This window comes from Zingiber officinale, chromosome 10B (genome assembly GCF_018446385.1).
Source record: "Zingiber officinale cultivar Zhangliang chromosome 10B, Zo_v1.1, whole genome shotgun sequence".
NCBI lineage: Eukaryota > Viridiplantae > Streptophyta > Magnoliopsida > Zingiberales > Zingiberaceae > Zingiber > Zingiber officinale.
The window spans coordinates 57,127,516-57,142,669 of record NC_056005.1 but is presented as its reverse complement, the minus strand read 5'-3'; the positions used below and the strand labels follow the sequence as shown (position 1 = coordinate 57,142,669).

General features: G+C 42.3%; 1 protein-coding gene across 1 annotated transcript; it reads left to right on the top strand.

The window, feature by feature from the left end:
• The first annotated feature begins 2,711 nt into the window (after positions 1 to 2,711).
• Positions 2,712 to 4,273, top strand: LOC122029153. Its single transcript, XM_042588100.1, has 2 exons — positions 2,712 to 2,829; positions 3,804 to 4,273. Exons 1-2 carry the CDS (start codon positions 2,712 to 2,714, stop codon positions 4,271 to 4,273), a joined length of 588 nt encoding a protein of 195 aa, XP_042444034.1.
• The last annotated feature ends 10,881 nt before the right edge of the window (positions 4,274 to 15,154 follow it).

Genomic DNA, 15,154 nt, shown 5'->3' with positions numbered 1-15,154 from the left:
GTAGCAATGGATATCCCCTCGATCTCGTCCGAGACCATGATGAATGCATTCAGACAGGGGCTCGTTAAACGAGATTTCTTCCGATCGCTCTTCATAAAGCCACCCCACGACTACGACCACATGCTCAAGAAGGCTAATGAGTATATAAACGTGGAGGAAGCCTAGGCCGCAAGAAGGAAGGAGGCGCCAGCCGAACCCGCGGTGTCGACCAAGCAACGACCATCGAACAACCACCAACCGCCGAAGGAGCCAAGAGCTGAAGGCGACCGCACTAGGAAACGAGGGTGCATGTCGTGCAGCATGTGGCTTCCGACTGGCAGATGGCACCGAAGGGTAAGGTATGGACACCTATGTTATGTTCCTTCCACCAGTCGGCATCGCACAACACACACGATTGTCGTGGCCTGAGACCAATCGTCAGACTGGCCCCAAGGGGCTACCATCGACGATCTCCTTCTCCCAATCGGCGACATGGGCATCAATACACGGGGCGGCGGGAAGACGCAAGAAGATCACCCGAACGACAACAACATCATTAGCAAAGGGGAAGCATTGACCCTTCCCAAGCCGTGCACGAGCAAAGAAGGTCATACGCTCGGGAGGAGGAAAATAGAAGTAATGCCGCTCGAGGAGAAATAAACATCATTGCCGGCAGACCGATTAGTGGTGATTCTAACCGAGCCCGGAAGTCATTCGCTCGGCGGTTGGAAATTCACGGTGTCGGTTTTAGCCGAGAGAAGGCGAACGGGTCTGAGATCAACTTCGGGCCCTGGGACCTCAAGGGCGTAGAAGTCCCTCACGATGACGCCCTCATCATCCGAGCGGTAATCGCTAATTATACTATCCACCGACTTTTTGTTAACATAGGAAGCTCAGTGAATATAATCTTCAAAAAGGCTTTCGATTAGCTCCAGATCGACTGAGATGAGCTACTGCCAATGACGACCCCATTATATGGGTTCACTGGAAATGAGGTGCAGCCGATCGGCCAAACTAAGTTGGCAATATCAATAGGAGAAGAGCCGCTCCGGAGGACCAAAGCCACGACCTTCATTGTGGTAGATGCCCCCTCAGCCTACAATGTCATCCTGGGGCGACCGGCTCTCAATGAGTTCGGAGCAGTAGTTTCAACCTACTGCCAAAAGATCAAGTTCCTGGTGGACGAACGGGTTGGAGAAGTCAGAGGCGACCAACTAGCCGCTCGGCGCTGCTACGTTGAGATGGTCAAGACTGAACTCAGATCCGCTCGAAAGGCTCCCAGACTAGAGGTAAGCACCATCACTGAAAAATCACCTACTCTAGTTTATGAGGAGAAAGAGGAACTGCAAATTCATCCTTGTCGAGCGGAAGCAACAACTTTCATAGCATTTGACCGGGAAACTGAACAGAAGGTGGACTGATCGCTTGTCTCCAGCAAAACCACGACGTGTTCACGTGTTCGACGCACGAGCTCCCTGGGATTTTCCCGAGCGTCGCGCAGCACCAACTCCACATCCGACCGGACTCTTGTCTGGTGAAACAAAGGAAGAGAGACTTTAACGCTGAGCAAAATCTTATCATCCGGGCGGAAGTAGAGAAGCTGCTGGAGGCCAGCCACGTGCGAGAAGTTCAATTCTTGAGTTAGCTCGTGAATGTAGTGCTGGTCTCGAAGCTAGACAACAAGTGGCGAGTCTGCATCGACTTCCGGGACCTTAACAAAGCATGCCCAAAGGACTTCTACCCGCTGCCTCAGATTAATCAGATGGTAGACTCCACTGCTAGCTGCGAGTTGATATGCATGTTGGACGCATATTAAGGGTACCACCAAGTGCTGCTCGCCCGGGAAGATCAAGAAAAGGTCAGCTTTATTATGGCTGATGGCACGCATTGTTATAATGTCCGTTCGGATTGAAGAACGCTAGAGCCACCTATCAAAGGCTGATGAACAAAGTATACTGACGCCAAATCGATTGCAACTTGGAGGTATACGTCGACGACATATTATTCAAATCCCTCCGAGCAGCTGACTTATGTGAAGATATCAAGGAGACCTGCCACACACTTAGGGCATATGGGATCAAGCTGAATCCAAACAAGTTTCTGTTTGGCGTGAAAAGCAGATGATTTCTGGGCTACATTGTCACCGAACGGGGCATCGAGGCCAACCCCAGCAAAGTGAAGGCACTATAGGACATGCTACCTCCTAGAAATCTGAAGGAAGTCTAGCATCTCACCGGTCGGATAACTACGCTATCTCGATTCATCTCCAAGCCATTCGACCGGAGCTTGCCATTTTTCAAGATATTACACCGAGCCACCAAATTTCAATAGGACGAGGAGTGCGACCGGGCATTCAAAGAACTGAAGGAGTACCTCAATTCATTGCCTGTATTAGCTCAGCCAACTGTTGACGAGCCACTCAGAATTTATTTATCCTCGACCAAGCATGTTGTCGGCTCGGCACTAGTTAGGCCGAACAGTAAGGAATGACCGGTGTACTTCCTGAGTCATTTATTGAAAGACGTTGAATCCCGCTACACCAGCCTTGAGAAGTTGACTTACGCATTGGTACTCGTTGCTCGGAGGCTTCGCCAATTTTTTCTCAGCCACTCCATCATCTAATGACCAATAGTCCCTTGGGGAGGAGGGTTCTGCTATATCCAGAAGCATATGGATGGGTAATCAAATAGACTACGGAGCTCAACGGGTTCGACATCTAATACCAGCCCTTAATGACCATCAAGGCGCAGTCCTTGGCGGATTTCGTCACTGAGGTACACAATCTTGAGCCTGAAGCCATTTGGAAAATATATGTGGATGGTTCGTCTACTCGGCAAGGGAGTGGTGTCGGTATATTGCTCATCTCCCCCTAGGGAGAGCGGATGCAGCTATCCGTTCTGCTAGACTATAGGGCAACAAACAATGAAGCTGAATACGAGACGCTGATAGCCGGCTTGCAAGTCGCTCGGCTCGTCGGAGCCATTAAAGTCCTCATCCTTTCAGACTTACAATTAGTTGTCATACATAAAATCCCATCTCAAACTCTACGCTGAAGCCTTTGAAAAACTGAAGGCCAACTTTTGGAAGGTCGTCATACATAAAACCCTCGATCGGAGAACCAAGCTACGGATGAGCTGGCCAAGCTAGCCAGCTCGCTATCACCGATCGTCATACCACAGCCAATCGAGCAAGTATCTTTTGTGGCTCATGTATACCAAATGGAGGGACTCTCCTTCCCATGTGATTGGAGAACGGCTCTAGTGGAATTCTTGCTGTCAGGGGCTACGCCAGCCAATTGGGAGGAGGCTTGCTTATTGAGGAAAAGGGCTGGTCGGTTCACCCTCATAGGAGATCAGCTCTACCAGAAGGCCTTCTCCAGGCCTCTACTCAAATGCATCAGATTAGAGGACGCCGACTACATACTATAAGAGATACATCAAGGATCCTGCGAAGGACACCCGGGCGGTCGATCATTAGCAAGGAAGATTCTGCTGGCCGGATATTTATGATCGACCCTACAGGAGGACGCCACTCAGATGGTGGCCACTTGTCTATCCTGCCAGAGATTTTATAACCCCTCGCACCGGCCGAGCAATGAGATGAAGACGTCCACAGTTTCTTGCCTTTTCAAACAATGGGGCATGGTCATTGTAGGGTCGTTCCCGTGGCGACGGGTCAGCGGAAGTTCCTACTCGTCAGGATGGATTATTTCTCCAAATGGGTAGAAGCCGAGCCGCTGGCAAGAATAACCGAACAAATGGTCATGAAGTTCATCTGGCAGCACATCATCTGTCGATTTGGTATCCCCTGTCATCTCGTCTCAGATAACAGAAGGTTGTTTGTCGGCCAGAGACTCCGAGAATGGTGCGGAGGATATGGCATTCAGCAAGCCTTCACCTCGGTAGCCTACCATCAAAGCAATGGGCAAGCGGAGGTTGCCAACCATGAAATTTCCAAAATCCTCCGCGCTCGGCTTGACCATATGGGAGGTAGGTGGGTCGATGAGCTCCCCATCGTACTATGGGTGCTTCGTACGACTCCTAAGGAAGGGATCGGGGCAACAACTTTCCACCTGGTGTACGACGGTGAAGCGGTCATCCCCGTCGAGGTCGACGTTGAATCCAATCGGATACAACACTACAGCAAGGACAACACCGAGTGGAGGCTCTTGGAGCTAGACTTGGTGGACGAGGTGCGCGCTAAAGCGACAGTACGACTGATGGCCTACCGGCAAAGGATGAGGCAGAGCTACAACCGAAGGGTGATCCCAAGATCATTTCAGGTCGGCGACTAGGTGTGGAAGAAAGTAAAGTCGGTCGGCGATGTTTCGAAGCTAGAAGCCCCTTAGGGCGTGTCTTTTAAGGCTTTGGGAAAGCTCCGCTTGGGCGCCTACTACTTGGAGGACGAGGACGGGAGACGACTAGAACGACCACGGAGAGCAAATCATCTCCAGCCCTACCGAGCCGGATAAAAGGTGCGCTCATGTAGTAGTCAATCTTTCTATCCCGATAGCCTTGTACTCTGATTGCAGGATAAGTAAAAAAGAACCCAAGGGTTTCAAAGTTCTGGGCTGAATGGCTCACCAAATCGTCGAGCGGCGACGTTAAACCTTATTCTCCACCAATGGTCGAGCGGTGACCTTAAACCCACGCGGACCCAAGCGGTCGGCAATCAGTGACTGCTCCTGTTGACTGTTGGCGGAGCTGCAACCACAATAGGTTCGGCACTGACGCTGCTTGGCGATGGGCGCTGGGGGACATGGTGCTCCTATTGATTGTTGACGAACTCCTAGTTGAAAGAACCTGCAACCACAACAGCGTCAGTGCCGAGCCAGGGAGGGGTTCCCGGCGATGATCCTCCAATGCTCAATTCAGTCTCCAGCGATGTATAAGCGATGAAGCAAAGAAGCAGAGTAACAGTAGCTATAGTAAAGTGTGCATACCTCCGTCGAAGCTTGGAGCCCTTTATTTAGGGCTCCGGTGAAGCGCATGCACGCTTCTCAGGGCATGTATTCTTTTCAAAACATCCCCTGAAAAGACATGTCCGGAAAGCGTCCCTGACACCATACCTCAAAGACCTAGGTATATCTCTAACATGACAGTGGAAGCTTCAGTCGTACGATACTTTGCCTGTCCATGCCACCAACCATGTCGTCTGTAGGTGGCGTGAGTTCCCACGAGGAAATCAGCTGATCCTCCTTTTGTCTATTAGGGGGTCGAGCGGGATGGGCGCTCTGCTAGCCCTTGGTCGTTCGGATGGTCTAGCCCTTCAGCAGAGCGGATTGGCCGCTCGGCCAACATTCCACTATAAATGTTCCGTTGTGCTGTGATCCCTTTTCACCGACTCCGAGGTACTTTAAGTGATTGTAGCAAATTGAACAAAATGAAATTGAGCAAAATGTTCTAGTTTTATTCATTTTTACTTTAACTTTCTCTTTCATAATTTTCACTTTCCTCTCTCACTTTGCCATATATCAAAAATATATAAAGTATAGAAAGGGATGGAAAGAAATGATAGTTTGCTCCCCCTGAAAGGAAGCTTTGTTACTTGAAACTAGTGGTTGAAAAGAACAACTTAGCAAATATTATCTAGTCAAATAATAGGTTTGCAAGTAAATAAATTAAATTCAAGTATAAAAACCTAGCTAATTTTCACAAAACTTTAAAAATTGAATGTAGTTAAAAATACTAGGCAAAACAATACTAGGCTTTAATCTTTTAACTTTAGTTCAATCCAGCATAAGTCAAAAAAATCCTTTATATTTCATGGTCAAGTTTAAAAATAATTTTATCTCCAAGTCAAAAATAATTTTAAATCCAAGTCAAAATAATTTTCCAAGTCAAAAAATAATTTTATTTTAAAACGAAATTAAAAATAATTTTACAAGTCAAAAAATAATTTTGTTTTAAAACCAAGTTTAAAATAATTTTATTTTAAATTCAAAAAATAATTTTCCAAGTCATAAAATAATTTTACAGGTAAAAAATTTTCAAGTAAAAAGATAATTTTCAAGTCAAAATAGTTTTATTTTAAATACAATAAATAACTTGGTTAAAAGAATTTTTTCACTCCCCCTTGATTCATGCTAGTTAAATAAAAATTTAAAGTTTCATAGTCTAAGCATGAGTAACCAAATTATTTACTAACAACCAACTGTCTAACCTTTAGTTACTAGCTGTTTACCAAGAGATAGTAGCTTTCACTTGGTTAGTCAAGTTAAGTAAATGTTCCAGTTAGTTTTGACTAAACATGGATCACTTAACTTGATTAATATGATTTTGGTATTTATTGCTCAGACTTATGTCGATGCACAGACATAGCATTCTTAAGTCCAGGCAATACTCTATGCATCTCACACCATTCTAAGTGTTTTTCATACACAAGAAAGGTAATCTTAGTGTGCTTGTGAGATGCTCTGGATAAGAACTAGGGGTACATATTTTCTAGGGGGTAAATTCCTAGGCTAAGGCCAAAAAATTTTGAAAAACTAATAAATTGGGTTTTTGAAAATATTTTTCCTAGGATTTGAAATCTAGGTATTACAATTTTTGAAATAGCAAAAGAAGAATCAATTTTGAAAGCACCCTCTATTCTGCTAAGCACAACCCTATTTGCCTTCTGAATGCACTGAACGCAAGTTCAGGTAAGGGTTTTGTGAAAATATTAGCCAGGTTTGACTTGGACTCAACATAGTTAAGTACAATGTCACCCTTAGCTACATGATCCCTTACAAAGTGATGTTTTACTTCTATGTGTTTAGTCCTTGAGTGGTGAATTGGATTCTTGGTTAAGTTAATTGAACTTATTTTATCAATTGAAATTTTTGTGTTTTCATATTCTAGTTGATAGTTCTTTACGGTATGCATCATCCATAATAGTTGAGATGCACATTCCCCTAGGGCTATGTACTCAACTTCAATAGTGGATAAAGCAACACAGTGTTGCTTTCTGCTTGACCAACTTACTAGGCACTGACCTAGAAATTGACAGATACCACTTGTACTTTTTCTATCTAGTTTGCACTCAACATAGTGTTGGATCGAGAAGCGCTAGAGGGGGGGTGAATAGTGCTCGTGGATATTTTAAATGATTTAGAAATAGAGTCGGAATACGCAATGAAATTAAGTGAGGAAAAATGGAACACACACACAGGTTGTTTACTTGGTTCAGAGCCTGCGACTCCTACTCCAAGGCCCGCGATCGTTGATCGTTTTCTATGGGCAACACCTATAAGCTCGAATAACGGTTATATAATTATTACAATCTATTAAACTGAAAGAGTATACTGATACGAACCCCACCAACAAATGTGATGGAACCTGAAACAAAGGTGGATAGAACCCCAAGAACTAAACGACAAGAGTGTGAGCCTTGACCCGTAACCAAGAATTGGCACGAACCAAGCCTACGAAGGAAAGAAACGCCACACCAAGGGGTGATAAGTTTCAATGGGTTGAACGCCACGAGAGTAGATTCGATAAGTTCAGCAAGTTCTTTCAAGAACGAGCACACAATCTCACCAAAAACTAAGTTGCTTCATACTAAGATGTCCCTCCCTTATATAATGGGAGTGAACAAGGAAAATACATGATAAGTACATGCACAATTAGAGTCCCAATGTTGCATGCCTCATGCAAGCTATCTAGAAACCCAAAACAAAATAAATGCATGCACAATTAGAGTCTCAAGTTGCATGCTTCATTAAACAATCTAAAATACTTAAGTCTTCATGCATGAACGAATTCCCATGCTTTGCATGCTTATTAGTGTTCTTCCGTTAAGCGCGGCCAGTCATGGATGGTTGAGCCCGACTAGCAGTTGCGATTATCTTGGTTTCTCCTTGCTCATAGTCCTCCCAATGTTTTTTGATTAGCCCATTTAGTGCTTCCTTGAAACGCTTTGCCCGTAGTCTTGTAATTGGGCCTTCCGGAAGTGATAACTGATCTCTCCTATCTTCAGCCCTTGGGCATACATCATTCTCCCCTTCTTGAAAAGGATTTGTCCTCAAATCATCACCTGCATCAAATGGGGGATAAGTTAGCAACATTAAAAGTAGAATGTACGCCATACTCACCTGGTAGTTCAAGTTTGTAGGCATTATCATTGATGCGCTCTAATACTTGAAATGGGTCATCCCCTCGAGGTAGAAGTTTAGAACGACGTTTGTCCGGAAATCGCTCCTTTTGGAGGTGTACCAAACCCATTCTCCTGGTTCAAACACAATTTTCTTGCGCCCCTTGTTAGCATGTTGCATGTATTGTTGAGTTCTTTTCTCAATATTCAGTCGTGCTTGTTCATGAATCTTCTTTACGAATTCGGCCTTCTGCTTATCATCTAAGTTTATATGCTCACTTACAGCTAAAGGAATCAAATCTAATGGTGACAAGGGATTGAAACCATAAACAATTTCAAATGGAGAAAATTTAGTCGCAGAATGTATGCTCCTATTGTAAGCAAATTCAACATGAGGTAGACAATCTTCCCATATTCTCAAATTCTTGTTAATGACCGCATGAGGTGAAAAGGACAAGGTTCGATTGACCACTTCAGTTTGCCCATTAGTTTGGGGGTGACAAGTAGTAGAGAACAACAATTTAGTTCCTAATTTCCACCACAAAGTCTTTCAAAAATAACTCAAAAATTTTGCATCTCTATCAGAGACAATGGTCCTAGGCATGTCATGCAACCTAATAACCTCTTTAAAGAACAATTTAGCTATATGCGATGCATCATCGGTTTTATGACATGGAATGAAATGCGCCATTTTAGAGAATCTCTCTACCACAACAAAAATTGAATCTCTCCCTCTCTTGGTCCGGGGTAATCCCAAAACAAAGTCCATTGAAATATCAGTCCAAGGTTCACTAGGTATAGGCAAAGGAGTATACAAGCCATGGGTTTCAATTTAGATTTAGCTTGTTTGCAAGTGATACACTTCTCACAAATTCTTTCCACGTCGCGTTTCATATGAGGCCAAAAGAAATGATCTTGTAAAACCCATAAAGTCTTAGTAACGCCAAAATGACCCATCAATCCACCACCATGGGCTTCCCTAGTGAATAATTCACGTAACGAACACATAGGCACACACAATCTATTTTCACGAAATAAAAAACCCATCATGCCTATAGAACTTACCAAATGCAACCTTATCGCATGCTTTGAACACCTCAGAAAAATTAGTATCGTTAGTATATAAATCCTTGATATATTCAAATCCAAGTAACTTCGTATCTAAAGTGGATAGTAAAGCATACCTTCGAGATAGTGCATCAGCAACTACGTTCTCCTTTCCTTGCTTGTATTTGATCACATAAGGAAATGTCTCAATGAATTCTACCCATTTAGCATGGCGTCGGTTCAACTTATGTTGGCTCTTTGCTTTAGAGATTGATGATCTGTGTGAATCACGAATTCTTTTGGCCATAGGTAATGTTGCCATGTCTCCAATGCTCTCACCAATGCATACATTTCCTTGTCATATGTGGGATAGTTGAGAGTGGCTCCACTCAACTTCTCACTGAAATAAGCAATGGGTCTCATTTCCTTCATAAGCACAGCACCTATACCAACACCAAAAGCATCACATTCGATTTCAAATGTTTTAGAAAAATCTGGTAGGATTAGTAAAGGAGCAGAACTTAGCTTTTCTTTCAAATTGTTGAAAGCAATCTCTTGCTCCTCTCCCCACTTGAATGACTCATTTTTCTTGATGACTTTAGTAAGAGGAGCTACAATATTGCTAAAATCACGAACAAACCGTCGATAGAAGCTGGCCAAACCATGGAAACTCCTCACTTGGCTAATTGTTGTCGATGTTGGCCACTCTTGGATTGCTTTCACCTTTTCCTCATCCATCTCAACACCTTTAGTACTAACAACAAAACCAAGAAACACAACTTTCTCCGTACAAAAGGTGCATTTATCGAGGTTAGCAAAAAGCTTTTCTTCTTTTAGCACACTCAAAACTAACCTTAAATGTGTAACATGCTCTTCTAAGCTTCTGCTAAAAATCAAAATATCATCAAAATATACAACTACAAATTTCCCTAAGAAAGCACGCAAAACATGGTTCATAAAATGCATAAAAGTGCTAGGAGCATTAGTTAAGCCAAAAGGCATTACTAACCATTCATATAAGTCATGCTTAGTTTTAAAACCAGTTTTCCATTCATCACCTTCCTTCATCCTAATCTGATGATATCCACTCCTAAGATCAATTTTTGTGAACACACAAGAACCATGCAATTCATCAAGTATATCATCAATCCTAGGAATTGGATGGCGATACTTTACCGTGATGAGTCCTTGCAAGGACTCATGCTTTCTCGAACATACCCCTTTTCTAATAATTCATTAACTTGCCTCTGAAGTTCCTTTGCTTCCTCCGGATTGCTTCTATAGGCAGGTCGATTCGGAATGGTGGCACCAGGTATGAAGTCAATTTGGTACTCAATTCCTCTAACGGGAGGTAAACCATGCGGAACCCCTTCAGGAAAGACCTCCTTGAATTCCTGTAAGAGAGAAACAATAACACTAGGCAAAGAATTGTTAAGGTCGTTAGTGCTCAAGAGTGTCTCCTTATACAAAAGGATAAGGGGCAATTGATTTGAAAACAAAGCTCGCTTAATCTCACTTTTTTTTGTATAAAAAATATTTTTCTTTCTCTCTCCTTTTTTTCATTGCCCACTCCTTTTGTCTCTTTCCTCTCATCTTCTTTCCTCTCATTTTTCTTTCCCTCTTCTTCTTTTTTCTTAATTTTTTTTCTCTCAATTTCTTTTTCTTTCTTCTTTTCATTTGCTTTTTGTAGTCTCAACTGGTCCTCCATAACTTGTCTTGGAGTCAACGGTACAAGAATAATAGGTTGCCCTTTCAAAGTAAAACTATACTTATTTGTGAGGCCATCATGTGTTACCTTTCGATCGAATTGCCAAGGTCTTCCCAACAATAGATGGCATGCATGCATAGGAACCACGTCACACAACAGCTCATCTTCATATTTGCCAATGGAGATTGCTACCAAGACTTGTTTTGTTACCTTGATTTCTCCGCAATCATTTAGTCATTTCAGTCGATAAGGTCGTGAATGTTTCTGAGTTGGTAGTGATAATTTCTCACCAAATCAGTACTTGCCACATTGGTGCAACTCCCCCCATCAATAATAACACTGCAAACCTTGTTATTAACAAAGCAACGGGTATGAAACAAATTCTCCCTTTGATTACCTTCTTCCTCCTTAGCTTGTAGATTTAGAACTCGTCGGGCCACCAATAAGTCTCCAATAACAGCATGTTGTTCATCATCACTGTCCTCTTTTTGTGGCACTTCTTCAACTATTTCATCCTCATCTTCCGATTCAAGTTCACCTTGAGCGTTTATTACCATCACCATTTTGTTCACACATTGACTAGCTATATGACCATGCCCTTGACATTTAAAACACTTGATATCACGAGTTTTGGAGGAAATGGGCTCGCGATTACCTTGAGTAGTAGATGGTGTAGGTTTGGGCTTCTTGAAGGGTTCAAACTTTGGCTTATTTTGAGGTTGTTCCTCCTTTCTTGGAGTTGTCTGCCATGTGCCATGAGTAGTCATTGGTTGTCCCCTCCTAGCCAATCCTCTCCTCTTGAGTTATTCTGATGTGAGCCAAGAAGAGGCATTGAAGGGAATTGGGGGACCCATGACAAGGTCCAAGACTAAGAGAATGAAGCAAGCTTTGGAAGGCTTAATAATGAGGCTCAAGGAAAAGGAGGATCAATGCACAATGGAGGCAACAACTAAGTGGATCACATTCCTTCAATTTGAAAGTGAAATTGGACCAACATGAGGACCATTTTCGTGTGCATGCATGGGGGGTTTTTCTAAAGTGACTTTTGATGTCCTTTGTGGAGTTTAATGCATTTTTGAGAATTCCTAAGCAAATACCATGCATGCATGGTTGCATTAAGCTAGTATTAGGGATTAGTGGTTGCATTAGTGGATAATAAAACTCATGCATGCAAGCATGATATTTATTGCATAATTAGTGCATAGGGGATCTTAAGGGATGTTAAATAGGAGAATTCTTGTATGACAAATCATGTAAGTTTGAATGAAAATTTGAGTTCCTCTTTTGTGAGAGCTTCCTTCTTGTTCTTAGGCAAAGAACTAATTTCGATCTTATCAAGGCAACTTGTGGCGATCAAAACTCCATGACTTATCACTCACCTTCTCATCTTGCTTGAGTGTGACGTCAATACCCTTCCCCAAGCTGAATTTCAAGGCAATCCATTTACAAGGTTTCTTTGTCATTTGGTATCAGAGCCTTGGCTCCTTGATTTTCAGGTTTGTGTTTTGTTTTCATCTTTGTTCTTGTCCATCTTTGTTGATCTCCCCATCCCTATCTGTCGCAAATTTCTATTCACTATTTGGGTCCTCAACTTAAAAAAAAAAGGAAAATTTGAAAAAAAAAAAAAAGAAGAAGAAAAAAAGGAATCATTAGTCATTGGTTTCTGATTGAAAAAAAAAATAAAAATAATATATAAAAAAAGAGGAGGATTTGTGAATTGATAGGACTCAATATTCTTTCTTTGTGAAATCTGAATTCTAAAGATATTCCTTTCATTGCTCTTGATCGTTGCTGAATTTCTCGTTTTATCCGTTTATTTCTCTTGTTCTACTCATATTTCTCTTGTTGGTTTCTTGTTCACTTGATTGTCTACTTGCTGTCTTGAGAAAAACATTGATAAGGTTCTTGTTGGGTTTTTCGGGCCGCGAAAATCGCTTTTTGCGTCGCGGAAACCCCGAATCATCCAAAGCCGTAGATCCGTGCAAAGAAAACCGGACGAAATACAAATACGAGTACGAGTTTCAAAATATCTAGATCTACTCCTAGATCTGTGTTAAGAATATACCTTGAAGCGTGCCCTTTCGCGTTCCCGCTCGTCCAAGGAGTTGCCGGATCTCTAGACCGTCAAGCGTCGGTCCTCTAGAAGTATCCACACGGACACGTAGGTGGAGAAAACCTCACACAAAGGTGTGCTAGCACCTTGGTGAGATTCGGCCAAGCAAGGAGGAGAGGGAGAAGGAGAGCTTGAGAGAAGAAGAAAGGAGTTAGACCACTTGAATGGAAAAATAAATTCACATTCAAACTCAAAGTGGCTGGCCACTCTCAATGGTGAAAACTCCCAAATTAATTGCATTAATTGCAATTAATATGAAGCCATTAAAGAGAATGGCTTTGTAACTTCCATGAGGTGGCACCCATGATGATGTGGAGTATCATCATTGGTCCACCTAATGCCAACTCACCAATGAGGTGGCAAAAGGTCAAGTCAAAATTAACCTTTGGTCTTCCTTCTTAAGTCAAGTCAAACTTGACCCAATCTCTTCCATGGTTGATCTTATCTAACAATTTGATTCAAGCCAACTTAATATAATGAAGCTAATTCATTTAATTAAATTGATTCAATGAGTCAAAATCTAAATTGGACCCATCGAACACATGAATCAACTTGAGTCGAACTCAAGTTAGCCCAATTAGGATTACTCTTAATCCAATTTGATTCATCAAATAAATCTAATCCTCTTGGTTCATCATATAAACCTAATCTCCATCTAAATGTCCTAAGTGTGTGACCCTATAGGTTCTTGTAACGTTGGCAATGCCCTAAACCCATTTAGGAGCATAAGTAATGAGCGGTATCTAGCAACACATCATTACTACCCAAGTTACAAGAATGTCGAGATCTGACATCACCTTGTGACTACTAATTGTGACTCCTCACAATATGTAACATTGTCCTTCTATCCTAGACATCTAGATTGATCAATGTGAGGCATAGACCGTGTCATCCTCTAATCAATCTAAATCTTGAACTCCAAGTAGACTCACTCAATCAAATGAGCTCAACATCTCATGTTGACTCACTTGGGCATGGTCATGCACTTCGTGGTCTAACTCTATCAAGAATATTGATGTCGCTCCCGTCATATGGGAGGGATAGATCCCATCTACATCACTCACATTCCTCTGCATAATTTGTTACATACCCAGTAATCGCCTTTATAGTCCACCCTGTTACGGGTGACGTTTGACGAAACCAAAGTACATAACTCCTTATGTAGGGATCCATGGTGACTTCAGGTCAAAGAACTAATAGTCATACTAATAGCCACATGAGAAAGTATATGACACTCATATAACGATCCATGATACTTTCACATGGCGGGTCATTCAGTATACATTCTCTAATGCATACCCATGTGTCAGCTTGATATCTCTATATCCATGACTTGTGAGATCAAGTCATCGAGCTGACCTACATGCTAGTCTTATTGTATTAACATTGTCCCTGAATGTTAATACTCGACTAGGAATGATTTAGAGTAGTGTTCCCTATATCATCTCACTATCGATTCAACTAATCGATTGATATAGGTACAATGCCTTTATTAATACAAATACAAATAAGTATAATAACCAAACAAATGTCTTTATTAATATACAAGGACGCTATTATACTTAGTCTATTTGGCATTAATACAAATAAGTATAATAATCAAACAAATGCCTTTATTAATATACAAGAATATGATACAATGAGTCCATACAATCATCAAATGATTGGCTCTAGGGCTCTAACTAACAATCTTCCACTAGCACTAGTGCCAATCAGTATAGGCTCTAAGGCCTAAAGACCTAGTGTGACCATCATGCTTCCTCTGTGCCAAAGCCTTGGTCAAGGGATCAGCGATGTTAGCCTCTGTAGGTACTCTGCAAATCTTCACATCTCCTCTATCGATAATCTCTCGAATGAGATGGAAGCGCCGTAGTATATGCTTGGTCCGCTGGTGTGAGCGAGGTTCCTTCGCCTGTGCTATAGCTCCATTGTTGTCACAATAGAGCGCAATGGGGTCAGCAATGCTGGGAACCACCCCAAGTTCAGTGATGAACTTGCGGATCCAAACTGCCTCCTTTGCTGCTTCTGATGCAGCAATGTACTCGGCTTCTGTTGTAGAATCAGCTTCGAACTCTTCCAGCTGACAGCGCCACCATTAATGCAAAATACGAACCCCGACTGCGATCTATAGTCATCCTGGTCGGTCTGGAAGCTAGCATCACTGTAACCCTTTACAGCTAGCTCATCATTGCCTCCATATATCAAGAAATATTCTTTAGTCCTTCTTAAGTACT